Source organism: Lathyrus oleraceus, chromosome 2 (assembly GCF_024323335.1).
Source record: "Lathyrus oleraceus cultivar Zhongwan6 chromosome 2, CAAS_Psat_ZW6_1.0, whole genome shotgun sequence".
NCBI lineage: Eukaryota > Viridiplantae > Streptophyta > Magnoliopsida > Fabales > Fabaceae > Lathyrus > Lathyrus oleraceus.
Genome location: NC_066580.1, coordinates 359,651,138 through 359,678,652, shown reverse-complemented (window position 1 = coordinate 359,678,652; position 27,515 = coordinate 359,651,138). Strand labels below are relative to the sequence as shown.

Below are 27,515 nucleotides of genomic sequence, written 5' to 3'. Positions count from 1 at the left end.
TTGTCTAAAGTAAATGTTTATATTGTTTTTTTATATTTGTTTATGTTGTTACTAACCGTTTCGTTTCAGTTTCAGCTCGATTAACTCCACTGCCTATTCGTAATACTAACTATTCATAGCTAACTGTGTTGTAATAATTTACTTTCTCGCATTTTTTATGTTCTGTATTGTGTGTTTAATCGTATTGTTCACGTTTTATGCTAAAAAATCGAAAAATCTAAAAAAGAGAAACCCGATGCGATTCCAACGGTCGCCGTTTAAGAAACCCTTTTCACACACTCACAAGCTTACTCTTGGGCTTCCTTATAATGAGCCCATTTATTTATTGTTTCAGGGTTTAGGCTCATTCAAATCTTTTGCCAGCTTTGGCTTTTCAGTTTAAAAACATTTTCAAAAGGACGTGTCAGTCTCGAAGCCTCCCGCCTAGGTCGAGCAAGAGATGGCAAGACACGCCAATCTAAAATCAACAAAACAGACTTTCCCCTAGTTCTTTTGGGAGAACTACGTGGATTCTGATTTCTCCATTGCGCCTTGGAGATACGTAGGCATGAAGTCTACGACTTTATCGAGTCCAAAAAGCAATAAAATCAAGTTCTTTTCTCATCTCCCCAATCAAATGATCAAAGCGAAAAAAGCAAAGCATTCACATAAACATAAGCAAAAAGGTTCCTGTGGAGTACCACAGATGTAGAGGGTGTTAATACCTTCCCTTTGCATAACCAACCCCCGAACCCGTAACTCTAAAGGGATTTATCGTTATTTTTCCCTTCCTCTTTTTGGATAAAATAAAAGACGGTGGCGACTCTTGCATTTAAAATATTTTTCAAACGGGTTAAGTTCAATCAATACTTAATCTCGTGAAAAATCCCGCCGCGACAGAATGGCGACTCTGCTGGGGAAATATGCTTAAACTTATTTGAGGGTTTAGCCTATCTTTGCTTGTTTATATGTTTGCTTTGTGAATATTTGCTAAATTGTATTGTTTGTAATGTTTGTTATTTTGGGTTTTGGGGGATACTTGTGATAAATCCTATACCCGGATTTGGGGCACATTTGAGATAGGATGGATGATAATTCAGGTTGACTTGATAGGAGACAATCCTTACCGAGTTGACTTGAGCCTTTGTCCGCTTGGTGGAGGCCTCTTTGAGGGTGATAGTGCTAAAACAAGTCATTTGTGAGGCATTGTTGCTTTCGACGGGCCCGTGAAGCCAAGGACCTTAGTTTACCTTTACCCCATCTTGGCCTTACTTAGGATGTGATGCGGTGACCACTTCGGACCAAAAGTCTGGTTTGGTTGATACGCGATATCACACTCAAGCGAGATTCTTTTGAGAATAATATTGGAAAGCGAGCAGTTGCTTAACCCGGTATTATCCGAAGAAGGATCCATAACCTTGGGAACTTTTAGAACCCGTTTGGCAGGTGAACCTTAGAACTTATCTTGGGGCTTTGTCCTAAACTCCATGCTGGTGATGAACTTTGAGCCTTGTATTGTTTGACCATGTTTGTGTTTGTTGCATTCATGCATGACATGCATTCATTCCCATCATTTCAACCTTTTTCCAAGGAACTTAAAGTGAGGATTGCAAATATTGCAGGAAACATGGATTTTGGACGGAGAAGTGTGAAAAAGTACAATCTCATCAATCCAAAGATAGATGAACTAAAGAAACTGGTTTCTTCGATCGCAGATCCTATTGGTTTCAGAGACAGATATGGGGCACTTATATCTTTATTGACACTTAGGATGGAAGAAGGGTTATTGCAAACATTAGTACAGTTCTATGATCCAGTCTATCACTGTTTCACATTCCCAGACTATCAACTCATGCCTACATTGGAAGAGTATGCCCAGTTGCTTCACATCCCAGTTGCTGATACAGTACCTTTCTCTGGTTCAGAAAAGTTACCCGAGCACAGTTCTCTTGCAAAAGTGTTGTACATGAAGAAGTCAGAATTCAAGAATAACTTCACCACCAAAGGAGGACTTCCAGGTTTCACTGCCAAGTTCTTAATGGGGAAGGTTTCTTATTTTGCCAGTCAAGGTTGTGATATTATTGTGGAGCATCTGTTCGCCTTGTTGATCTACGGTTTGTTACTATTTCCTAATATTGAAGGTTTTGTGGATTCATATGCTATACGCATCTTCCTAAGTGGTAATCCTGTTCCAACTTTGCTCGGAGACACCTATCATTCCATCCATTACCGTACTTTGAAAGGAGGAGGAACCATAGTCTGTTGTATACCGTTACTCTACAAATGGTTTGTCTCTCATCTTCCTAAGTCAGCTACTTTTTGGGATCGCAAGTCAGGACTTCAGTGGTCACAGAGGATTATGTCTCTTACCCAGTCAGATATTGCATGGTATAGTAGAGTTTTAGACGATGTGAAGATCATTGATAGTTGCGGGGAGTTCCCCAATGTGCCCCTCATGGGCACAAAGGGAATCATTTCTTATAATCCAGTACTTGCTAGGAGACAACTCGGTTACCCTATGAAGGACAAGCCTCCTAACATTCTTTTAGAAGGTATTTTCTTGAGGGATAACGAGGAGGACCCTACCATGAAAGAGAGAGTAGTAAGAGCTTGGCATCGTGTTTGTCGCAAAGGGAGACTTGAATTGGGTAAGAAAGATTGTACCTCCTATGAGCCGTACCTCCAGTGGATCAGAGCCAGAGCTATACAGTTGAAAATGCCATACCCACATCATGATCCTATCAAACCCGCTCCGTTGAAGACCCCCTACCTTCCGCTAGATGACAAAGAAGAACTCCAAGCCACCTTGGAGAGGGTCGAGAAAGAGAGAGACGCTTGGAAGGATAAGGCCCAGGTGCTCGAAATGGAAAATGAAGAACTTCAGAGACAGTTAAAGGAGCAGAGTGGAGAAGATCGTGCAGGTAAACGTCCAAGGGTGCAAGAGGATTTATTTTCCTCAGGCACAACAGATTACTCCCAGATTCCACAGTCCTCAGGTGCATGGAAAGGTCTTGTAGACAGTTTGGTGAAGGAGCAAGCTTTTATGCAGAAGGCCTATGAAGAAAGAATTGAGAGACTTGAAGGACAACTCCTACTTGTTTATGCTCGTCCTGATGACACATGTCCTTAAATGGTTTTCTTGGTTGTATTTTGGGTTGATAACTTTGTATATTTTGATAAAAATGCTTAAAATGAAAAAATTTGTTTTGTTATCAAAAATGTTTGCAATTCTATCTTTTCCTTCACTTAGAGTTCCTTGGAAAATCATTCATTTTGCATATCCATGCATCACGTGCATACAGGTTGTCTGTCTTGGTCCAGTCTTCTAACAGTTGCTTCCCGCCAGCAGATCCATTTCAAGCTGACGCATAATTACAACACAAGAGCCAACTACAAAAGAAGAATGAAGATAACAGATAACGAGAACCGAGAATTGAAAGCTCAGGTTGACCGCCTTTCTGCTATGGTCGAGACATTGATAGCAAACCAAGCAGCCCAAGCTGCTCAACTTCAAACAGCACAAGCTCAGGTTACCGAAGCACAAGATGCACAGATCCAGGCACAAGCACAGGCAGCAGAGATGCGCAACCAAATGTTAACCTCCCGTCTACAAGCAGAGGAAGCCCAGGCTAGGGCTCAAGTTCATAATTCAGGACAGACTTCGGCACAGAATCAACCTCAAATTCAGAATCAGACAACAGCAGCACCCGTCACTACAGTCATCGCTTCAGAAATCCACGCTGTCCCAGTCACTTCTGTTACCATCACATCATCCCGTCCTTGGGAAATACCCAGGGATCTTAATCAAGATAGATATCAACAAGAGTTCGTTCCACCAAATGCTCTTGTCTTCACTAATGTGCCTCCCGTTGTTCACTATACTCCTCACCTAGGAGAACCTGTCTATCACGGCCCTACCCCAAGTAAGGATCCTGGTCTCAATGATAGAATGGATGAATTCCAGGATCAGTTTGCAAAATTACAAAAAGAGATAAAAGCTCTTCGTGGGAAAGAACTGTTTGGCAGAGATGTAAATGATATGTGTTTGGTTCCAGACGTAAGGATGCCAGCAAAATTTAAACTACCAAAATTTGAAAAGTACAAAGGAAGTTCTTGTCCACAGACCCATTTGGTTATGTACGTGCGAAAGATGTCAATGTACACCAACGACCAAAGGATGCTCATTCATTGTTTTCAAGACAGCCTTACCGGTGCAGCTTTACGCTGGTATATGGGATTAGACAGTTCTCAGATCAAGACTTTCAACGATTTAGGGGAGGCCTTTATCAAACATTACAAATACAACCTTGATAATGTGCCAGACCGAGATCAGTTGAGGTCCATGCAACAAAGAGAAAATGAGACATTCCGTGAATACGCGCAAAGGTGGCGCGAAATTGCAGCACAGGTTGTTCCACCTATGGAAGAAAAGGAGATGACGAAAGTGTTCTTAAAGACTCTTGATACTTTTTATTACGAGAGGATGATTGCAAGCGCTCCTACAGACTTTACTGACATGGTAAACATGGGAGTCCGTTTAGAGGAAGCAGTTCGAGAAGGGCGTCTAGTTAGAGAAGGAAGTTCATCTTCAAGCGGGGCAAAGAGGTACGGCGGTTTTATGAAAAAGAAGGAACAAGAAACTAATGTTGTGTCCTATAATCATCCAAGAAGGATCAATTATCCTTACCATTCCCAACACCAACATATAACAGCCGTGACTCCAGTAATCACTTCCGCTCCAGTTCAAGTCCAATACCCTCAGCAGCGTACCAACCGCTTCCAACAGAATACTCAGTATCAGCAACAACATCAACCTCAACAACATCAACATCAGTTACAACAACGTACACCACAGCAACAAAGAAGAACCAATTTTGATCCAATTCCGATGTCATATGCAGAATTGTATCCAGCTTTGATCACTAAAAACCTTGTGCAACCACGACCACGACCTCCTGTACCAGAAGTGCTACCTTGGTGGTACAAGCCAGAGGTATCTTGTCCCTTTCATCAGAATGCTCCAGGTCATGACTTAGACAACTGTTTTGCTTTAAAGTTAGAAGTACAAAAGTTGACAAGAGCAGGTATCCTGACCTTCAAGAACATGGGTCCCAATGTGAAGGACAATCCAATGCCAAGTCATGGTCCTTCATCAGTGAACAATATATAAGTTTGTCTCAATGAACAACGTGTTACGAAGATAGAGGAGATTCGGCAGTCTTTGGTTGAAATTCATTCTGTTTTATGTGTTCATGGTCTATTCCAACATGACCACCAGATCTGTGGTACATGTTCAGTCAATTCAAGAGGTTGTAGAAAGATTCAAGATGATTTGCAAGGCGTCCTTGATCAGGGTTTGATTCAGATTTCTGGACAAGTGAGTTCTCCAGAATCACAAGAACAAGAGGTGAATGTCATCATTCCTTGCTTCAACATTCCAGAGAAAGTAGAGATAGCTTATCATCCGAGGGAGCCAGTGGTGATTTGCCCTCCGGGACCAATGCCTTACACTTCAGATAAAGCGGTCCCCTACCGCTATGCAGCAACTATTATTGAGAACGGTAAAGAGGTCGAGATTAAAACCTTAGCCTCAGTTACCAATATCGCAGCAAATAGCCGAATGACGCACAGTGGCCGCGTGTTCGCTCCGCCGGTTATCCCAAGTAGAAATGTTGAGAAAGATCCAGTAGTCGTGGTACCAGTGACAAGAGAAGCAGAAGGGCAAACAAGCAATTCAACCCTTGATAAAGAAACAGATGAACTACTCAGAATTATCAAGCTCAGTGACTACAAAGTGGTAGATCAGTTGCTACAGACACCGTCAAAAATCTCGATCCTGTCCTTATTATTGAACTCAGCTGTCCACAGAGAAGCACTACTGAAGGTGCTTGATCAAGCCTTTGTAGAACAGGATATAACAGCAGAGCAGTTCAACAATGTTGTAGGCAGCATCACTTCGTGCAATGGCTTAGGCTTTTGTGATGAAGAACTGCCAGAAGAAGGAAAGAATCACAACTTCGCTCTCCATATCTCAGCCAATTGTCAAGGGGATTCTTTGTCTAATATCCTAATTGACACCGGTTCATCTCTGAATGTCATGCCCAAGTCTACCTTGTTGAAGCTAAAGTATAAAGGGGGGCAAATGCGGCACAGTGGAATTATTGTGAAAGCGTTCGATGGATCAAGAAAAACAGTCATTGGAGAAGTTGATTTGCCTATTGGTATTGGACCACACGTATTCCAGATCACTTTCCAGGTTATGGACATAGTGCCAGCTTATAGCTGTCTGCTCGGACGCCCATGGATTCATGAGGCGGGTGCCATTACATCCACGTTACACCAAAAGTTAAAGTTTGTCAAGAATGGGCAAATAGTGACGGTTAATGGGGAGCAGGCTATGCTGATTAGCCACCTTTCATCGTTTAGTGTGATAGAAGTAGACGAGACGACTGTTCAAACTCCATTTCAGGCCCTGACCATCGATGATTACAAGAAAAGTGAAGGTTCAATCGCGTCATTCAAAGACGCCCAGCAGATTGTCAAGACAGGTCCTACAGAAATGTGGGGCAAGGTGATAGAGTTGCCAGAAAACGTTAACCATGCAGGATTAGGCTTTGTTGATGGAAAACAAGTGCAGACTTCAGTGGTGCGACCTTTCAAAGATATCTTTCACAGCGGTGGGTTTATCAACATGGTAGCAGTTGAAGAGGATACTTTTGAGAAAAAGACAGAAGACGAAGGCCCCAGATTTGTGACACCAGGAGTAGTTATGAAGAACTGGACCGCAGTTGACATCCCACATTGTGTCCACATATCAAAGTAATTAAGCTTTTCAGTTTTCAAAAATCTTCCGCTTTAGCCCAAAGCGCGAAGCATTAATTTTGTAAAATGGGCACTTTTGTCAAAAACGTACTATCCATGAAAAAGATCTTTTGTGTTCCTATACACTTGTGTCCTTTTATCTTTTCAGCTTTTTCGGAAAATGGTAACACAAAAAAAACCTTAAAAAGAACACATTTTTGCATGTCATGGTCAGTCCTCTAAAAATAATTGTTTGTACAGGTTACTTAAACCCGTTGAACACAATGACATCATGCCCTCTCCCAACTTTGAACATTCTGTATTCGAAGCTGAAGAGGAAGAGTGGGATGAGATTCCAGAAGAGGTCGCCCGCCAGCTTGAAAATGAAGAAGACACTATTCAGCCATACAAGGAGCCTTTGGAAACAGTCAACTTGGGTTCGGAAGAAAATCCGAAAGAAGTCAAAATTGGAGCATTGTTATCCCCACAGGTCAAGGAGCAATTGATCAGCCTGTTGAAAGAGTATGTAGATGTGTTTGCTTGGTCTTATCAAGATATGCCTGGTCTCGACACTGACATCGTAGAGCACAAGCTACCTTTGAAGCCAGAATGTCCACCGGTCAAACAGAAATTAAGAAGAACACATCCAGATATGGCCGTCAAGATTAAAGAAGAAGTTCTGAAGCAAATAGATGCTGGTTTTCTTGCCACTTCAGTGTATCCAGAGTGGATAGCAAATATTGTGCCAGTTCCTAAGAAGGACGGGAAGGTACGAATGTGTGTCGACTATCGTGACTTAAATAGAGCAAGCCCAAAGGATGATTTCCCCTGCCTCACATTGACATGTTGGTAGACAATACAGCAAAGTTTGACATATTCTCCTTCATGGACGGATTCTCCGGGTATAACCAGATCAAAATGGCTCCCGAAGACATGGAAAAAACTACCTTCATAACACCATGGGGAACATTCTGTTATCAAGTAATGTCGTTTGGGTTGAAGAACGCAGGTGCTACTTACCAGCGAGCCATGACAACGCTCTTTCACGACATGATGCACAAAGAGATTGAGGTTTATGTGGATGACATGATCGCGAAGTCTCGTTCAGAAGAAGGTCACTTAGTAGATCTATTGAAGCTGTTTCAACGATTGAGGAAGTTCCGTCTTCGCCTCAATCCGAACAAATGCACATTTGGCGTCAGGTCAGGTAAACTCTTGGGCTTCATTGTCAGCCAAAAAGGCATTGAAGTTGATCCAGATAAAGTAAAAGCTATCCAAGAGATGCCCGCACCAAAAACAGAAAGGCAAGTGAGAGGTTTTCTAGGACGATTGAATTACATATCCCAGTTTATTTCTCACATGACTGCCACTTGTGAACCTATCTTCAAATTGCTGAGAAAGAGTCAGAATTGTGTTTGGACAGAGGATTGTCAGAAAGCATTTGACAGTATCAAAGAGTACCTCATGGAGCCTCCTATCTTGTTACCACCTGTTGCTGGAAGACCGTTGGTTATGTATTTGACAGTGCTTGAGAATTCTATGGGCTGTATTCTGGGTCAACAAGACGAAACTGGAAAGAAAGAGCATGCCATTTACTACTTAAGCAAGAAATTTACTGACTGTGAATCACGATACTCCTTACTCGAGAAGACATGTTGTGCATTGGCTTGGGCTGCTAAGAGATTGAGGCAGTATATGTTAAGTCACACCACTTGGTTGATATCCAAAATGGATCCAATCAAGTACATTTTTGAGAAGCCTGCACTCACTGGTAAGATTGCAAGATGGCAGATGCTGTTATCAGAATACGACATTGAGTATCATACCCAGAAAGCTATCAAGAGCAGTGTGTTAGCCGAGTACCTTGCTCACCAACCCGTTGAAGATCACAATGATAATGAGGATGAGTTTCCTGATGAAGATGTCATGTTCCTAAAATCCAGAGATTGTGAAGAGCCACTTCCTGAAGAAGGACCTGAACCAGATTCTCAATGGGGTTTAGTATTTGATGGAGCTTCCAACGCTTATGGACATGGAGTAGGTGCAGTCATTATCGCTCTAGAAGGTTCTCATATTCCTTTCACGGCAAGAATTTGTTTTGAATGTACAAACAACATTGCTGAATATGAAGCCTGTATCATGGGTCTTGAAGAAGCCATTGACCTCCGCATCAAAAATCTTACTGTTTATGGTGACTCAGCGTTAGTTATCAATCAGATCAAAGGAGAACGGGAAACACGCCACCCTGGCTTGATCCCATACAAAGACTATGCAAGAAGATTGTTGACTTTCTTCACCAAGGTTGAGTTGCATCACATTCCTCGGGATGAGAATCAGATGGCGGATGCTCTAGCTACGTTGTCTTCAATGTATCAAGTGGGTTTTCCAAACGAAGTACCCATAATTGTGATCAAGCGATTTGATAGACCAACACATGTGTTTACAGCTGAGGCCAGTTTTGATGATAAACCATGGTACCACGATATCAAGCATTTCCTTCAGACTCAGGAGTATCCTCTTGGAGCAACAGAAAAAGATAAAAAGACTTTGAGAAGATTGTCAGGCAGTTTCTTCCTTAATCAGAATGTGCTCTATAAGAGGAATTATGACATGGTCTTACTCAGATGTGTTGACAAAAAGGAAGCAGAAATGTTGATGAAAGAAGTTCACGAAGGTTCCTTTGGTACTCATGCAAACGGCCACTCTATGTCAAGAAAGATGTTGAGAGCTGGTTACTACTGGTTGACCATGGAATCAGATTGCTGCAAATTTGTAAAGAAGTGTCACAAATGTCAGATCTACGCTGATAAGGTTCATGTACCACCAACCTTTTTGAATGTGATTTCTGCTCCTTGGCCATTCTCAATGTGGGGCATTGACATGATCGGTATGATTGAACCCAAAGCTTCCAACGGACATCGTTTCATTCTCGTGGCAATTGATTACTTCACCAAATGGGTGGAAGCAGCTTCGTATGCAAAGGTGACAAAGCAAGTGGTGGTCAGATTCATCAAAAATAATCTCATTTGCCGATATGGCATTCCAAACAAGATCATCACTGACAATGGCTCCAATCTGAACAACAAAATGATGGATGAATTATGTGAAAGTTTCAAGATCGAGCATCACAACTCTTCTCCTTACCGTCCCAAGATGAATGGGGCAGTTGAAGCTGCAAATAAGAATGTCAAGAAGATCATTCAAAAGATGGTTGTTACCTACAAAGATTGGCATGAAATGCTGCCTTTTGCACTACACGGATATAGAACATCAGTCCGTACTTCAACTGGGGCAACGCCATTTTCACTTGTATACGGTATGGAAGCTGTGTTACCGATAGAGGTTGAAATTCCATCAATGAGGATACTAATGGAAACTCAGTTGTCAGAGGCTGAATGGTGTCAAAGCAGATACGATCAATTGAATTTGATTGAAGAAAAAAGAATGACTGCCTTAGCCATGGACAGTTATATCAAAAGAGAATGAAGCAGGCATTTGATAGGAAGGTTAAGCCGAGAGAATTCAAAGAGGGTGACCTTGTACTCAAGAAGATGATACTATTTCACAATGATTCTAGGGGCAAGTGGACTCCTAACTATGAAGGACCCTATGTTGTCAAGAAAGCCTTCTCAGGCGGTGTTTTAATTCTTACAAACATGGATGGTGAAGAGCTTCCACGTCCCGTGAATACAGATGCAGTCAAGAAATACTTCGCCTAAAAAATGAAAAGAACAGCTCGCTAAGTTGAAAACCCGAAAGGGCGGCTTAGGCAAAAATGAGCGTCTCGGTGGACTAAAAACCTGAAAGGGCGGTCCAGGCAAAAATTAGAGACATAAAAAACAAAGAAAATATTATCCCGGTAGATTGAAAACCCGAAAGGGCAATCTAGGCAAAAGTTAGGGATTTCAGGCAAGTAACTGCATAACGGAGACAAGATCATTGAAGTATCAGAATATTTTCAACATTTCTCCAACTTTCTTAAGGCTGCAATACAGGTTTCAAAAGTGGAAGAGAGAATGATGTCATTGTAGTTCAACGTACCCTTTTTCCACGAAATTACCATTTTCCAATTTGTAAAGATATATGGAATCATGCTGTTGGCTAATTACCATCCTATCAAATCAATTTGAGCCTTTCTATATTTCTTGGCACTCTTAATTTTCATTTCAATTTACGAAAGTTCTTTTACTTTGACAGATATGTTTTGAAACAAAAGTTTTGAATTAAAAACAGTTTTTGAAAACTATAAAGATTATTTACTTTGATTTGTGGACATCAATAAAAGGATTGAGACATGCGGTCCCAGTAATTCTAAAATCATGTGATTCCAACTAGACATGTTCATATTACTATCCTTATATGTATATGATGAAAAAATCTCCACAGGTGTCTTGGCAGTAATATTTCTCCAGCAGAGGTTGTGATTCTGGATATCCCCAGCTATGCTTCCTAGTTTTCCTCAAGAGATCATGCAAGAAATATTTCAAGAAGTTTATTCCCTTCACTTGGGGCATGAAGACTCCCCAGTTAATTGATCATGAAGACTCCCCAGTTTAATTGATCATGAAGACTCCCCGGTTAATTGATCATGAAGACTTTGATCCAGGTTTTAAGTTACAGATTTGGCCTATGGGATTACTACAGGTATTTCCCCAGTAATTTATTAAAGCGGGATCAGCAATGTCCCCAGCAGAGGATGAGAAGGAAGATTTGATTTCCCTGAGCAGGAGTAATACAGAGGTCTCCATCCCTCAGCGAGTGAAGAAAGTTGATATTCAGAAACTACAGGGAATCTCCTGTTGTTCTCTGTCCATTCAATAGAAGGATATGTCTCCTCCTCAGTAATGTTTTGTAGTAAAAGAAGAGTGTGTTATGCATTTTTAGCAAATTCAAGAATTGCAGGATTTCTCCTAAAATTTTCATTTATATTCAAAGGTCAGACATCACTGTTCCCCGGCAGAGTCTCCTAGAGGAAAGATCTCGTAACCAGATATCAGACACCATAATCCCCTGCAGAGTCTTCAGATACAGAAAGTCTCCATGATAATTAAAGCAAAAAATCAAGGATAGATTTCCCCTATATTCTTATTCCCTGGAAAGATACCACTTATCCCCAGCGGACTTTATCCCCAGCAGAGTCTTCCAGAAGAATAATCCCTTCTGCATTATCAGCAAATTCAAGAATTGCAGGACTTCTCTTACAATATCATCTTATTTCCAGAGGATAACACCTTGTATCCCCAGCGGAGTCCTCAGAAAGGTCCAATCCTCATATACCTCACAAATTCAAGAACCACAGGGAATCTCCTGCATTTTTGAAGTAGAAGGCATCTCCATTCTTCTACGGAATCCTCAGCAGAGACAAACTTTTAAAGAAACCTGGATATGGTGCTCTTGTACCAATTCCCCAGCAAGTCTTTGTACTACTCCCTAGCGAGTCTCAGTGCAAATCTCCAGCAAGTCCTTATGCAGCTGTTAACATTTTTAGTTATTCCTAGTTTTGTCTGTCCATCATGCATTCATTACTAAATATTCATGCATATCTATGACATATCATACTTGCATTCATATGCACCTTGTTTCCTTGTTTATATTGTGGGTTGAATCAATCTCTCCATATAGAGTATCCTCATAAGCAGCAAAATACCTTTTATTGGTCATGTTCCCCACAGAGATCTATGCCTCGTGGAAGATGGTTGTTTCAGTTGTAAATCCTGATGAGTTCATTCCTCTTCAGTTGAAGTCTTGTTTGATCGTTTCATTCTAGTTCTATCCTAGTTTGAACCTCGTGTCTCCAGATAAAGCTCAGAAATTGCCAGTAAAAGAAGGCAACAATATAGTCTTTGTGACTCTCATTCAGTAAAACAGACATGACAGATATTGTGTCCAAGTCCTTTATGCCTTCATCTTTGAGTTGGTACCCGTTACAAACTTGAGTTACCTACATCCATGAGTGGTAACCTTTGTTATCCCTCGGATAAATTAATTACTATCTCCATCTATGAGTTGATAACATCCTCACAGAAAGTTCCATGGTTCTACCTACAACTTTGAGCTGGTAGCGTGCTTTCGTCTTTGAGTTTAGCACAGATTCCTTTTGATTCCACCTTCGTCTTTGAGTTGGTGAAGTACCTGCAACTTTGAGCTGGTAATATGAATTCATCTTTGAGTTCGCACATTTTCCTGTGATTCCATCTTCGTCTTTGAGTTGATGGAGTACCTTCATCTATGAGTAGGGTATGTTTGATCCTTGTTGAACTGATAGTGTTCTTTCATCTTTGAGTCTGCACAGATAACTTCTGATTCCATCTTCGTCATTGAGTTGATGGAGTACCTTCATTTATGAGTTAGGTACATTTTGTCCTTCCACCGTCATCTTTGAGTCGGTAATGATAAACATCTCCAGGAAAATATGTTCTAAATTCTTTTAAACACCTTTGTCAATGAATCGGTGGTTGCCTTCAACTTTGAGTCGGCATTTCTCTGTCTACCTCATCAATGAGTTGGTAGTGTGCATTCAACTGTAAGTTTGCACAATGATCCTTAGATCTGATTCTTCATCTACACCATCATCAATGAGTTGGAATTTGATTTCCCTAGCAGTGTTATTATCAATCTTTTGAAGCTTGCCTTCAACTTTGAGTTGGCATGTCCTGTTTACCTCATCAATGAGTGGGTAGTGAGCTGTCAACCATAAGTCAACGCAGTTCGATTCTTATGATGCCCTTGTTATACCTTCATCCTTGAGTTGGTATTCATCTTTTCTGTTACCTCCATCTTTGAGTTGGTAATGTACTGTCACATCAGTACTCTTGTTATATTGATCTTTTCCCACTTTCATCTATGAGATAGTGATGTATCGTCAGCATTGAGTCGATATCTTTTTTCCTCCTATTTTCCATCTATGAATAGGTAGTGAATCTTCCCCAGCTGAGTGTTCTCAGTGTTTACCTTCATGCATTGAGTCGGTGTATGTCCTTCCCCAGTAGAGTTTGCACTCCTGTGTCTCTGTGTCTGTCTGTCTTTTGCATCATGCATACATGCATTTGCGGTCAAATTTTGTGGCGTTTGTCATATTTAATTACCTTACGCCATTCGATAGCCTCCGGCTATCTGGCCTAAGTTAATTAAATAGGGGCATCTGTCGCACCCCAAAATTTGACTTTGGCTTTGTTGACCACATCTTGATTAATCTCGTTGTCTCGTATTCATCTCAATTTCTTAAACTTCGCGTGACAACTGGTTTGATTAGGTTTTGTGTGTTTTCGTTGCTTACCGTGTTGTATTTCGTTGTTTTAGCAAAACCTGGCCGATATCGTTGCCTCGTATTTATCTCGCTTATCTCTTTTGTGTGTGGCATCGCTTCGATTAGGTTTTGTGCGTTTTTATCTATTTAATTGTTTGTTTGTCGGTATTTTGACTGTATTTCGAATATATTAGAGTTTTCGTATTGTCCGATTATTTGTGATTGTGTTTGTCAGCGTTTTCGTGATGTCGTGTTGATTTTATTATTGCCTAGGGTTGTTTATTTAATTACGTGTTGTGCCGTGTGATTTAATCGAGTCTGTTTGAGTCGTGTTGTTGATTTTACTGGTTTACCGGTTTACTGGTTTATTGGTTTTATCAATTTGTCTGTTTTGCTGTGCAAATTGTCATCATTTTTATCGCGTTCGTGTCGCTCGATTTTATCGTATTTTAATCGTGTGCCGTTTAATATTATTTGTGCTTAATATTAATTGTGTTTAGTTGTTAATTAGTCTATTTAATTAGGATTAATATTATATTAGTTTATTATTATTATTATATAATATATTAATTATATTATTAATTTATGTTAGATATTTTTTTAGGTTTCATATTGTTTAAGTAATCTAAATATATATTATTAATTTATGTTAGATATTTTTTTAGGTTTCCTATTGTTTAAGTAATCTAAATATATATTATTAATTTATGTTAGATATTTTTTAGGTTTCCTATTGTTTAAGTAATCTAAATATATATTATTAATTTATGTTAGATATTTTTTAGGTTTCCTATTGTTTAAGTAATCTAAATATATATATATAAATGTTGTTAGTAAGAAAAAAGGTGGTGGTGGATCAGTAAGGAAAAAACGTGTGGTGAGAGAAACAGAGAATTGAAAAGAAATATTTTTTCAAAAGCATTACCGTATTTCACTTGTTCTTCATTTTCGTTAACCCAAAATCGTCCCGATTATTCACCGAAACACAAAACCGATTTCATATCTTTGAAGTTCGTTGAGTCCAGGTCACAAATATCCAAGATTCATTTCATTCCGGCGTCGTTTCACCGATCAAAAGCGACGTTGAAGTCAGGTACTCACGAAGGCAGCCAGCACTGCGTCGGTGACGGTTTCCAGCTTTCGTCCGATCATTTGGACGATCAGAAGTTCATCCTCTTCACACAAGGTAATATTCTTCACTTATCTCTGAAATCGGCAAAGTTCCGGCTTGCCGACATGTGTTTTAATATATTATTTATCTAAATATATATATATATATATATATATATATATATATATATATATATATATATATTATTTTTGTCTATTATATATCTAAATATATATATATATATATATATATATATATATATATATATATATATATATATATATATATATATATATATATATATATATATATATATATATATATATATATATATATATATATATATATATATATATATATTATCTTTGTCTATTATATTATTTGTATATATATATATATATATATATATATATATATATATATATATATATATATATATATATATATATATATATATATATATATATATATATATATATTATATATATATATATATATTATTTTTGTCTATTATATATTATTTGTCTAAATGTACATATATATTATTTTTGTCTACTATATATTTATTGTCTAAAATATAAATATATATATATATATATATATATATATATATATATATATATATATATATATATATATATATATATATATATATATATATTACTTTTGTTTACTAAATATTGTTTATCTTTTATTATTATTTTGCATATATGTTTTATTTAAATGTTAGTTAAATTAATTATTTGTTTAAATGTTTATTTTAATTAAATGTTTATTTATATCAAATGTTTATTTTGTCTAAAGTAAATGTTTATATTGTTTTTTTATATTTGTTTATGTTGTTACTAACCGTTTCGTTTCAGTTTCAGCTCGATTAACTCCACTGACTATTCGTAATACTAACTATTCATAGCTAACTGTGTTGTAATAATTTACTTTCTCGCATTTTTTATGTTCTGTATTGTGTGTTTAATCGTATTGTTCACGTTTTATGTTAAAAAATCGAAAAATCCAAAAAAGAGAAACCCGATGCGATTCCAACGGTCGCCGTTTAAGAAACCCTTTTCGCACACTCACAAGCTTACTCTTGGGCTTCCTTATAATGAGCCCATTTATTTATTGTTTCAGGGTTTAGGCTCATTCAAATCTTTTACCAGCTTTGGCTTTTCAGTTTAAAAACATTTTCAAAAGGACGTGTCAGTCTCGAAGCCTCCCGCCTAGGTCGAGCAAGAGATGGCAAGACACGCCAATCTAAAATCAACAAAATAGACTTTCCCCTAGTTCTTTTGGGAGAACTACGTGGATTCTGATTTCTCCATTGCGCCTTGGAGATACGTAGGCATGAAGTCTACGACTTTATCGAGTCCAAAAAGCAATAAAATCAAGTTCTTTTCTCATCTCCCCAATCAAACGATCAAAGCGAAAAAAGCAAAGCATTCACATAAACATAAGCAAAAAGGTTCCTGTGGAGTACCACAGATGTAGAGGGTGCTAATACCTTCCCTTTGCATAACCAACCCCCGAACCCGTAACTCTAAAGGGATTTATCGTTATTTTTCCCTTCCTCTTTTTGGATAAAATAAAAGACGGTGGCGACTCTTGCATTTAAAATATTTTTCAAATGGGTTAAGTTCAATCAATACTTAATCTCGTGAAAAATCCCGCCGCGACAATGGCAAAAGTTACTAAAAATGGAAAATGACCTATAATTCAAAGTTTCCAAATTTGGCAAGTTTTGGTCCACTTTCAACTTGACTTGTCAATGTCAAAGAAGTTTCAAATGTATTTTTGGTGAACATGAAAGTTGTAGATTTTTGTCTCCCCTTTCCAAAAAGTCCCAATTCATGTCCATATGATGATTGGTTGAGAAGTTATGGTCATTTGATCACAAAGTGTGCATGGAAATTCAAAATGGCATAACTTTTGATACAATGCTCCAAATTGGTTCATTCTTTTGGAAAAATGCTTCTCATGTTCAAGACATCTCAAAATGAGCCATTGCCATGCATGAGAGAGGCTTGTATGTTCATTATTTCACACATGTGCAAATTGAAGAAAATATTCAACATTCATTTTTGGCTTGAGATACAAGCAAATTGATATCCAAATCATGACCATTGGATGTTCTTAAGTGGATTGAAAGCTTAGCATGGAGAGAAGCACGTGTATTATGGCTACATGAGCTCATTTTGCATTTTTGCAAATGGCTTCATATCTCACTAATCATGATTAACCAATGGAAAATATGATTAGCATTGTCATTAGCATGGAGTATATAAACAGAAACCCTAATCATAACTGGGATAATAGCATTTTCAGATCAAAATTCAAGAAACTCTCCAAAATTTCTCTCACTTCGAATTCTCATTTTCTTCACACAAAGCTCAAAGATCTTTACATATTCTTGATCCTCATCCTTCACTGATCAAGAATCATCATTCATTTGGTGCAATTCATCAAGAATTCAAGTAGTTCAAGAGCATTATCAAGTGGATCGGATTTGGAAATTGAGGTGCATTCAAGGAGTTTCATCCAGTTCTTTTTGCATAAAGCTTCAAAGGAAGTGTAGAGGAAGTGATCTGGAGCTTCATAGCCTGTGAGAACGCGATTTCAGAAAGCTCCATTTCCAGGTGATGCAATTTTCACTCTCTCTTTTTGCTATTTTTAGATCATAGAATGGTAGATCTTGATGAGTAGAGCATGTACATATGTTTAGAATTGAATTTGGATGATTATTGAGGATTTGGTGTGAACTGAAAGTTTGGATCTAGAAAATGTTTCGCTTCGATCTGAAGAATCTATGAGGAATTAGGAGAAATTGATGTGAGATTTGGAACCAGCATTGAAAACTGAGTGGAATGATATAGGCCTTGTGGAATTCTGGAAATTTTCACGGCGACGCCACCGTGAGGCTTGCCGGAGAAGACGACCGGAGCTGTAGCTCCGGCGTCTGCGTGTTTAGGGTTTTGTGCTGACTGTGAGCCATGTGTGCCTTGCGTGTGAGATTGATTGGATGAGCGCGTTTTGACTGAGCCACGCGTGTGTTTGACTGCTGAATGTGCATGCTGAGTGGATTAAATGAAACGGCGCGTTTTGGTAGTTTGAATCTGAGCCTTTGATCTTGATGCGCGCCATATCTGATGGCTGTGGTTATTTCTGAGTTTATTTGAATTAATTCTTTTCCCTCCATTTTCCATTTATTTTAGTCACTTTGTTTAATTCATAAAAAATCCAAAAATGATCCAAATGAGTCCCAATTTTTTTTCATGGTTTTTTATGGATGTCTACTTTTTTATGATGTTAATTTCATGAATTGTTGATGTCTGGATTGTTATTTGTGAATTTTTGAATGAACATTGTGCTAATTTGATCTATTGCATTCAATGCATTGTGAAATCCTCATTTTTGAGCCATTTGATTCAATTTTTTGCATACATGACATTAATACATAATATGAATTATTGGTCACTGGTTTGGAATTTTTCTCACATGTTATCATCATTTTTGACACATAGAGAATAATGTGACAATTTGTGTCACATTTTTGACATTGAATTGGTGCATTTTTGTTCACATAACATTTGCATCATTCTGGATTTGAGTTTTTGCATGATGATTATTCATGACATGAGGAACTTGTACAAAAAATCTCAAAGTCATTGCATGCATTTCTGATTTGATATGAATTTTCTAAGTTGGAAGTTCATTTTGTGCCTATTTTTTGGTCATTGCATGGCATAGGCAATTTGAGGCATTTGATTATTGATTTGATGTTGGTCCTTTTGAGGACATTTAGTGGAGTGTTGGAAGGTGTAATGTGTAGAAGGGTGGGTTCTGGTTTGGTCATTTGGTTAGGTTTTGAACTCATCTCTTATGCTTTTGTTTGTTGGTGTTTTGTTGTGTTGTTTAAATGCACATAAACTAACTTTGTCTTGTGTTTTAGGTTTGGATACTCATCATTAATCTTGTGAGATACAAATGCATTTGAGTACTGACCTATTGTTGTTTTGTAGGGTTTTAATTGATGTGGTGAACTCATGAGCTCATTTGAGTGCTAGGGCACTTATGCCCTGAATTGTGTAACTGTTAGAGGGTTTCACTGTTTGTTTTCTGGTTGTATGACTGAAGTACTAATTGTTTAGTCTTTGTATAGGTACCTTAGTTGCTTGCTTTAGCTCTTGCTTGAGCATTGGATTATGGTTGATACACCACTCAGGTAGTTAGCTTCTTACTTCATGTAGTCTGAAGTCCTGTCACTTTTTTTGCAGGCATTTTGCTGGCAAGTCCTCCTTCAGAGGCTCTGTTTGTGTTTGTTTAAAATTGTGCTCAAAGACCTCCAAGAAGAGGCATGTGTTATTTGATAAGACCTCCAAGAGAAGAGGCAATTAACGGATAAAAGGGATTAGTAGCCAATCCCCCGTTATTCAGTGTGTCGTTCTTTATGCTCGCACTACGTGCTGATGCTTCTGAACATGTGCCCCAGATCTTTGTCCAGAGTCTGTCAAGTGGAAAAGGATCCCACTTTCTGGATCCCCACGCTTTCTTTGTCATAAGCTCACCCTGGCCAGGGTTAAGAGCATGAGGTCTCATCCTTATTACCATTTTGATCAGCTTCACCCTAACGTTCAATGTTAGTGGTTAAGAGCTACAGATTACCCTTTACAGTTTGGCTTGTTTGTCGAGGTTGACATGACCCCTCTTGACTAAAGCCCACCCATTGTTTGAGCCTCTTGTATGGATATAGTGTGTGATGTTTGTTTACTTGTGAGTTAAGTTCTTGTTAGAAACCTCAACTTAGGGATGCTGATTGCATGAGAACTATTAGGCTTGAGTCTTAATCTCCCTTTTAGTTTGTTGTTTCCTTGGTCTCTGGTTAGGAGAATGTTTTACCCCTTGGAACTTTTGATGTGTGTGCTCTTGAACTAGGAGTTTCCATTTGAGCTTAATTGTAGGATCATTACCATGTTCATCTAAGTGGAAGATACAAGATACATTGAGGATCTCTTATGAGACTTGTTTGATTGCTTATACTTTGTGCTTGCTTATTCCAAAGGATAGGAGCTACTTGGATCATCAATATGATCTCAAGAGAGGAACTCCTAGTGTGGTTTCATTTCTTATCCCTCATCTTTTTGTTTTCCTTAGGACTTAGCTCTTCTTCTTCTTCTTCTCTCCACCCTAACCCAAGACAAAACCCTTTTTGTGCAAACATTAACACTTGTTTTCAACATTAGAAACCTAAGCCTTATGCTTTTGATTTTCAAACTTTCTTTTCATAACACTCATTTTGAATTGAATCTTTATGTCAACTTTGACCACTTTTGTATATACTTCTAATTGGTAAATATAACCCATTCAAAATTCCCTTTTGTGGTTCCAGTGGCCACTTCCTTAATCAAAATTTTCCATAACCTTTAGCTATTAGGTTTGAGTTATCCTTGTGGTAGATGTAATACTCACCTATATCCTTAGTGATGGAATATGAGTCTTCCATGCTTATTATAGGGTTAACCCCTCACTAGCATGTTGAAGCAATCCTCACATGGTGGATTTGTGGTTTTAGGTTGAGTTTTCTCCCTTTGATAACAAAAGACCTTAAGGCTTTTGGACCAATCAATCCACTCATTTGTTTTGAGATTTTTACCCCGAACTACGAGGTTTTGATCCTAATCTTTTTATAAGAGGGTACGTAGGCAATGGGTTTATCCATCCAAACACAAAATGTAAATAACTTTTACATTCTCTTCTCATCTCTTCAATCATGTTTGCACAAATAAAATTTTCACAAAACAACTACCTTTGCAACAAGTATGAAAAGGGCTCCCTAGGAGTACCTAAGATGTTTTGGGTGCCTAACACCTTCCCATTGCATAACCAACCCCCTTACCCAGATCTCTGTTTCTTTTACTAGTTTTTGTTAAAACTTTTAGGTTTTTGTTCGCTTTCTAACCATTCCTTTGGATAAATAGAAGTGTGGTGGCGGCTCGACTTGTATGATTTACCTTGGATTTAGTCAATATCTTCAATGATAACGAATACCCCGCTACACATACCATTTGTTAAGTCATAAGTGAATTAGAAACTAATCTATAATATTTTTGTAACATAAGACATCTTGATTAGATGAGGAATGCATATGGTTTCGAGGAGCTCTTTCTACAATCATAACGTGGAAACTGCAAGCCACTTATTTCTGAGATACGAGTACAATTTACTTTTTTGGAATTAGATTGAGTGATTATTTGACATCAATATTGATAGAACTAGTTATGAAACCTTATTCAAAGTTGCAGGTAGAAGACGAAGCTCTAAAATCCAGAATCTGATCATTACTCTCATCATAATCATTCTTTGGAAAACATAGCACACAAGAAGTGATATCAGGTTTCAAAATTGTAACAGTGACTTTGATAGAGACATTCTTCATGTTAAATAGTTGCTCTATATGATATCTACTTATTTTAAAGGACACGCATACTCTTCAACTAACGAGTTTATAATTATGAAATACTTTGACATTAAATGTCGACCTCTTCTTACGCCTAGAACTATACAAGTTAATTGGTGTTTTCCTAGTCATAATTGGATTAAGTGCAACATGTATGAAGCTTCAAGAGGAAATCATATAGTTGTGGTATATTTAAGGATAATTTATGAATATTCTTTGGAGCTTTCTCAGCTAAGATTGAAGTTTGCACCTCCTTTCAAGCTGAATTACATGGAATCATGCTTGCTAACAAATATGCTAACAAGAAGAATTGAAATTTTTTTTTGCATGAAACTGACTCAATGTTGACCATTCATGCATTTTATAATTTAAATATTATCCCCTTGACATCTTTTAATTAAATGAAAGAATATTTTACATATTATACACTCCTTTTGACTTAAGATATCTCACATTTTTATATAGGAAAATGCATGTACAAATAGATTAGAAAATGTTGGATTTTTTTTATTATGACACTTGGAGAGATTCACTTCCTATTTGTACTTTTGAAATTTTTTTGAGAGATAGGTTGGACATGTCCAACTATCGTTTTTGCTAGTTTTTTGATGGGTTAGGTTTTATTTTTCCTCATCCTTTTTATATTTTTTTATTCAATAAATTATCTTTATTAAAAAAAGCTAAATATCTTTTTTCATCACTCGAGGTCTAATTTGTTCCTTTAACTTTAAAAAAAGACCGTTTTGATCATTTAACTCTACAAACTGGACCACGTTAATCGTTTTCGGAAATTCTGTTAGTCAAAGATAATCAATAAGGATATGTGTCCTTGATGTGGAATGTCATGTAACTTAAACCAACTTGTGACCGATTTATCGAGAGAAAATCCGGTCACTAAATATTTTGTGGGATTTGATAACAATCTTCACCTTCTTCATTCTTGAATCCATTTTTTGATTTACAGAATTTTAATTTTTAGGGCCTGATGATTTTCAAAATACAAAGCACAAAACCCATATTATAGAAGCATAAACTTCCTCCAAAATAAAATGAGCCTGAATCTAAATATCGCATAAAAATGAGAAAAAGAAGAACAATCTCAATGTCATCCCTCAACTTCTAAGTCGCTACTCATTTATCTGCTTGGTTGTATCCCAAGAAGGAGCACAAAATCACACAAACAACAAAGGAGTGAGAATACGCTCATAATATATAATAGTGCAAGAGTACGCAAGGGTAGCCTAAAGAAATATCAATAATAATTCAACATAATTCATTCACATACATCACCAAAGTATTCTCAATCACCAATATCAACATAGTCATTCAATACATATACAAACTATGGATGCAATATACTCAACACCATGACTATACAATGCATGTGATACCATTATGGAAAATACAAGTCCATCTCACTCTTGAATCCCCACCATAGGACCAAAGCACACCAAATCGCTATTATCACCATAAGTAACGCTTCATCGATTCCCATATGGAACCAGCTACTCGCTCCTAAATTCAGACCATCAGACTAGAGCACACAAAAAATGGACCGAAGTTTGTACACCATAATGCATGATTCACCACAACATGCATTATCACCAAATAATCACCATACAATCACCACAACTATACACAACATCATAGTAATTGGATAATTCGAAAATCATTAATAAATAATACCAAAATATCTCCAAAATAGTGGTCAAATAGTAGCCTAATCACAAAGCAACATCAAAAATCAGAACCACAATTCAATTCTCAGCAAACAAGCGAACGATGTTCATTCTGGCAGAATGGCGGGTTACCCGTCACCTAGGTGAGACTCGTCACCGCCACGTCACCCTACACGTCAAACATATGATAACCGTCCCATACACTTGTGTCTGGGGACCATGACAGTTTACTTGTCAGACAATTGATGCCCGTTAGTGCTTCACAGCACATGACGACTAGGTCATCATTACGGTGACACTCGTCCCCCTGAAGCAGAAAAACCCTATTTTTATCCATTATAGTTCAAATTAAAACTCCAATTTTACCTTCCCAGACCCCAAATCAAACAACAACGACATGTGAAATAACATCTAGCATTAATACAACATTTATCCATCAATTAACATGCAATTTCATCAATTAATTATGGATTTAACATGATTTTCTCATCAAAGTCACAACAACATAAGAGCAACAATCCATACAACATTACCAACAAGAGCACCCAAATTCTACAACAAAACAGTACACTAATTTCACATCATACATCATTATTGTTTTACGCAACAATCTCTAGCCTACCTATATGAGGTTTACTTGCAGGACCGGCTAAGGAGTCTCGAACTTAGTGTTTTAGGTGTATGGCTATTTGGTAAACAATGTTTATGACTGGTTGAAATGGTGTAAACAAGACTCTTGACAAGTCAGGAAAGTAATAAAGGTAAAATGAAAAGTAGAAGCGATAAAGGATAAACGATAAAGCGAGACAAGACAAAAGATAAACTTTGCGAAGATTAAATGACTTGTAATTATAAAGTGGAGGCAAACTACATTGTTTGTGAGGAGAGTAACTTTTTTCTCGTAAACACTTTGGTACTTCAAGCTTTACCCCTACTGCCAATGTTCAAATTGCCACCCCTAGAATTTCACCTGACATTGGCTTAAATACTAATTGAAAATAACCGTCGGGAGGTTACAAAGCCTTCTCATGGTGCCACGTGTCGGTCCACTTCCCCCATCTTGGCGCATAACTATCCACGACCTCTTTACATGCCCACGTTCCCATTCTCCGCTCAAAACCTTTCGACTTCGACTAAAACTTGCATGTTTCGACCGTCAGACTTGTCCACCCTTCTGTCAAGGAGCTTCCGACGGATACCCTGATCGAAATTGGATTTTCCCTTAGCCGAAATTTTCCAGTTAACAAATTGCCTCCTGAAAAGGTTGGCTTCGACATGAGCGAGTCGATCGAGAAGCTGGCCTTTTGACGTTCCATATTTTGCCTAGCTGTATTGTCAGTACTCATGACTTAATACGTAACGATGACTTTTTTTCTGGCCGATCGATTTCCAAGACACTCAACCATCATTCACAACCATCCCTAGGTCGTGGGATCTCAACCGAAACCCACTAACTCTTCTGATTACTTCCTAGCCAACCACTTGTCAATCACTTGTTGCTCGACTATTCATCTCACTTGGCTTATAAATAGAATCTTCCCTTTCTTTACACATTCTTCTGCTTCCATATTTGTGTATCCTCTTTTTGAAAAACCTTAAGCATACTTCTGCACTGCGCTTTCTCACCCATCATTTATGAAAATCCTCAAACCTTTGCCTCATTTCTCCAATGGCTTCTTCATCTCTCACGAAAGAAAACGTGTCTTACGGTACTGGCCACAACCCCATCGCCTTCAAGCTTACTGCTAAAGAAGGGATGAAAAGTACTCCTTAACCTTCATCTTCTGATGAAGCCATTCTCAAGAACTGGAAAAACCAGTTGGTGATCCCATTCGTGGTGGACAAAAAGCTACTGGATTTGCACGGTCCCCTTGCTGATGCCAAATCTTCCCCAACAAAGGTTGCACCCTTCTTTCCTGGGTATAAACCCGCTATGCCTCCTACTTTCGACAGATCTGTCGCACTTGATGTCAGGTTCATTGAGGAAAAAGCTAGAGTTTTTCGCTCCGTGCCCACTCCTGGCAACAAGGAGTACTTGGCGTGGCTTAACAAAGTCCAGCGCAAGCGTCAAGACCAGTGGAGGAGCGCTGGGATTTTCAACCTCATTCAGGTCTCGAGGTACACCTGTCGTGTTAACTCTTGCATGTTGCTGGCGTCCCTTTACTTATGCGAAGGTTCGACCAACACCTTCCAGCTGCCATGCGGGATGTTGACGCCTACTCTCTTCGACGTGGCGGAAATTACCGGCCTTTCACCTTTTGGGGAGACTTTCGACCCAACGCTTTCGACAGAGAATACCTTCACATTTGGTCGGGCCAACCTCCTGAATTATATCGAAGACCATCACAACAAAGATTATGTCGAAGTGTCTGATGAAGAACACATAGCTTTCCTCACCCCGTGGCTCTCTTATTATGTCTTCTGTCCCGGGTCCCTGCAGATAGCCAAGAGTTATATTGCCCTGGCGATCCAGATACATGAGGGTCGACAAATATCGTTGGGGAAACTTTTGTTGCCTTCTTTTTACCAGGCCCTGGGTTGGCAACCTTGAAGCTGAAACTCCTCGCCAACACCCCTAAAACCCTGAACTTGTCGGGTCCTTTGTGGCTCCTTCAACATTGGCTAAACGCCACCTTCGAATACCAACTGGGATATACCACATCGGAGCGTCTTATGCGACTGAACGAAGACCGACCAATCGAAGGGGCCAGACTGGCTTTGACAACTTGTCAATAAATTCCAAACACCAGCATCTTCATGAAATATCTAAACATGTTCATCGAAGCGGATAAGTTCGCTCTCGGTATGGCGCCGTTTGCTGACAGGAACTGTGACCGTAAATGGTTTAAGGATCCCTTTCCTGGTAGCTCTCCCCATACTGCAGCTCAGTCGAATGCTATCTGTCATACCCCAATTTTGTCCGGCCATTTGTGGTTTACCCATGAGATCTTTTTATTTCAAAGGCCCATTTGCATAAGTGTGTTCATAATCTAAAATGTGGTTTGAATCTTTTTACATTACTAATCCAAAACCTATTTTTTCTATTAGTAAGTATTAAGAGCCACGTTATTGTTTCTATGATCACTATTTACTAGTCCATTTACACATCCCAAATATTTATACCAAGTTCTAAGTTCTTCATGGGTTCCCAAATTAAATTTGCATTTTTTAGAAACATGTATGTGTCGTTTTTAAATTAAAAGTTCCATATTTAGATTTTTGTATTTAAAATAGAATTGTGTTGTTTTTTACATATTTAGATTTTTGTATATAAAATAGAATTGTGTTGTTTTTTTTTAAATTAAAAGTTCCATATTTAGATTTTTGTATTTAAAATAGAATTGTGTTGTTTTTAAATTAAATCACTATACTTAGTTTCTTTGTACCTAAGTTAGAATTATGTTATTTTTTAGATTAAGTCATTATACTTAAGTTAGAAATATGTTTTTAAAATTAAGTCATTATACTTAAGTTAGAATTATGTTGTTTTTAAAATTAAGTCATTATACTTAAGTTAGAAATATGTTGTTTTTAAAAGTTGAAATTGATTAGCATAAATAAATATTGAGTTAAATTTTGAAAAGCTTAAAAGGTAATTACATAATTAAAATTTAATCCAATAAGTTCTAAATAATCCAAATACATTTTGTCTTTAAATTTTTTTTATTAAACTAAATAATTACATTTTTTGGCTAAGTGGAATTTGCTGCAAAAACAGGTTCCTAATTCTAATGACCAAGACCAAAATCAATGGACTGGTTAAACACTCCTTTGGACCTAGGCACAAAAACATGTTGTCTTGAAGCTTGGAGCAGCCACTTTTCCATTCCATCAAAGTCTCTTCAAACATGTGACCTGCAAAGAGAAAATAGCTTATTTTAAAAGCACTTTTCAAAAGCACTTAGAGAACTGGAAAACAACTAAAAAATTACTCAAATTAAAGCTTTACCCAAAAAATTAACCTAAACATCCAAAAGCATGTTAAAGTTGATCTAAAACAGGAACAAATCAAATCCCACATAATCTAGGATGAGACAAATTGAAAAAGAAAGGAGCTTTTAAAACTTATAAAAAATTCTTCATAAGACGTTCATGAAAAGAGGGATACACAGTAAGAGATTTCTTCTAAAAACCCAAAACCACAACAACAACAAAAAGCAACTTTTTTCTCAAAAAAGCCTAAAGAACAACATATGCACAGTGAGAGATTTCTTCTAAAAACCTAGAACACACATCAAGAACAACATAGCA

The 27,515-nt window shown here is 37.9% G+C and overlaps 1 protein-coding gene across 1 annotated transcript; it reads left to right on the top strand.

Moving 5' to 3' along the window:
* The first annotated feature begins 4,129 nt into the window (after positions 1 to 4,129).
* Positions 4,130 to 27,027, top strand: LOC127123273 (uncharacterized). The gene is made up of 3 exons (XM_051053505.1): positions 4,130 to 4,972; positions 5,180 to 6,742; positions 26,962 to 27,027. The coding sequence occupies exons 1-3, from the start codon at positions 4,130 to 4,132 to the stop codon at positions 27,025 to 27,027; spliced, it is 2,472 nt and encodes an 823-aa protein (XP_050909462.1).
* The last annotated feature ends 488 nt before the right edge of the window (positions 27,028 to 27,515 follow it).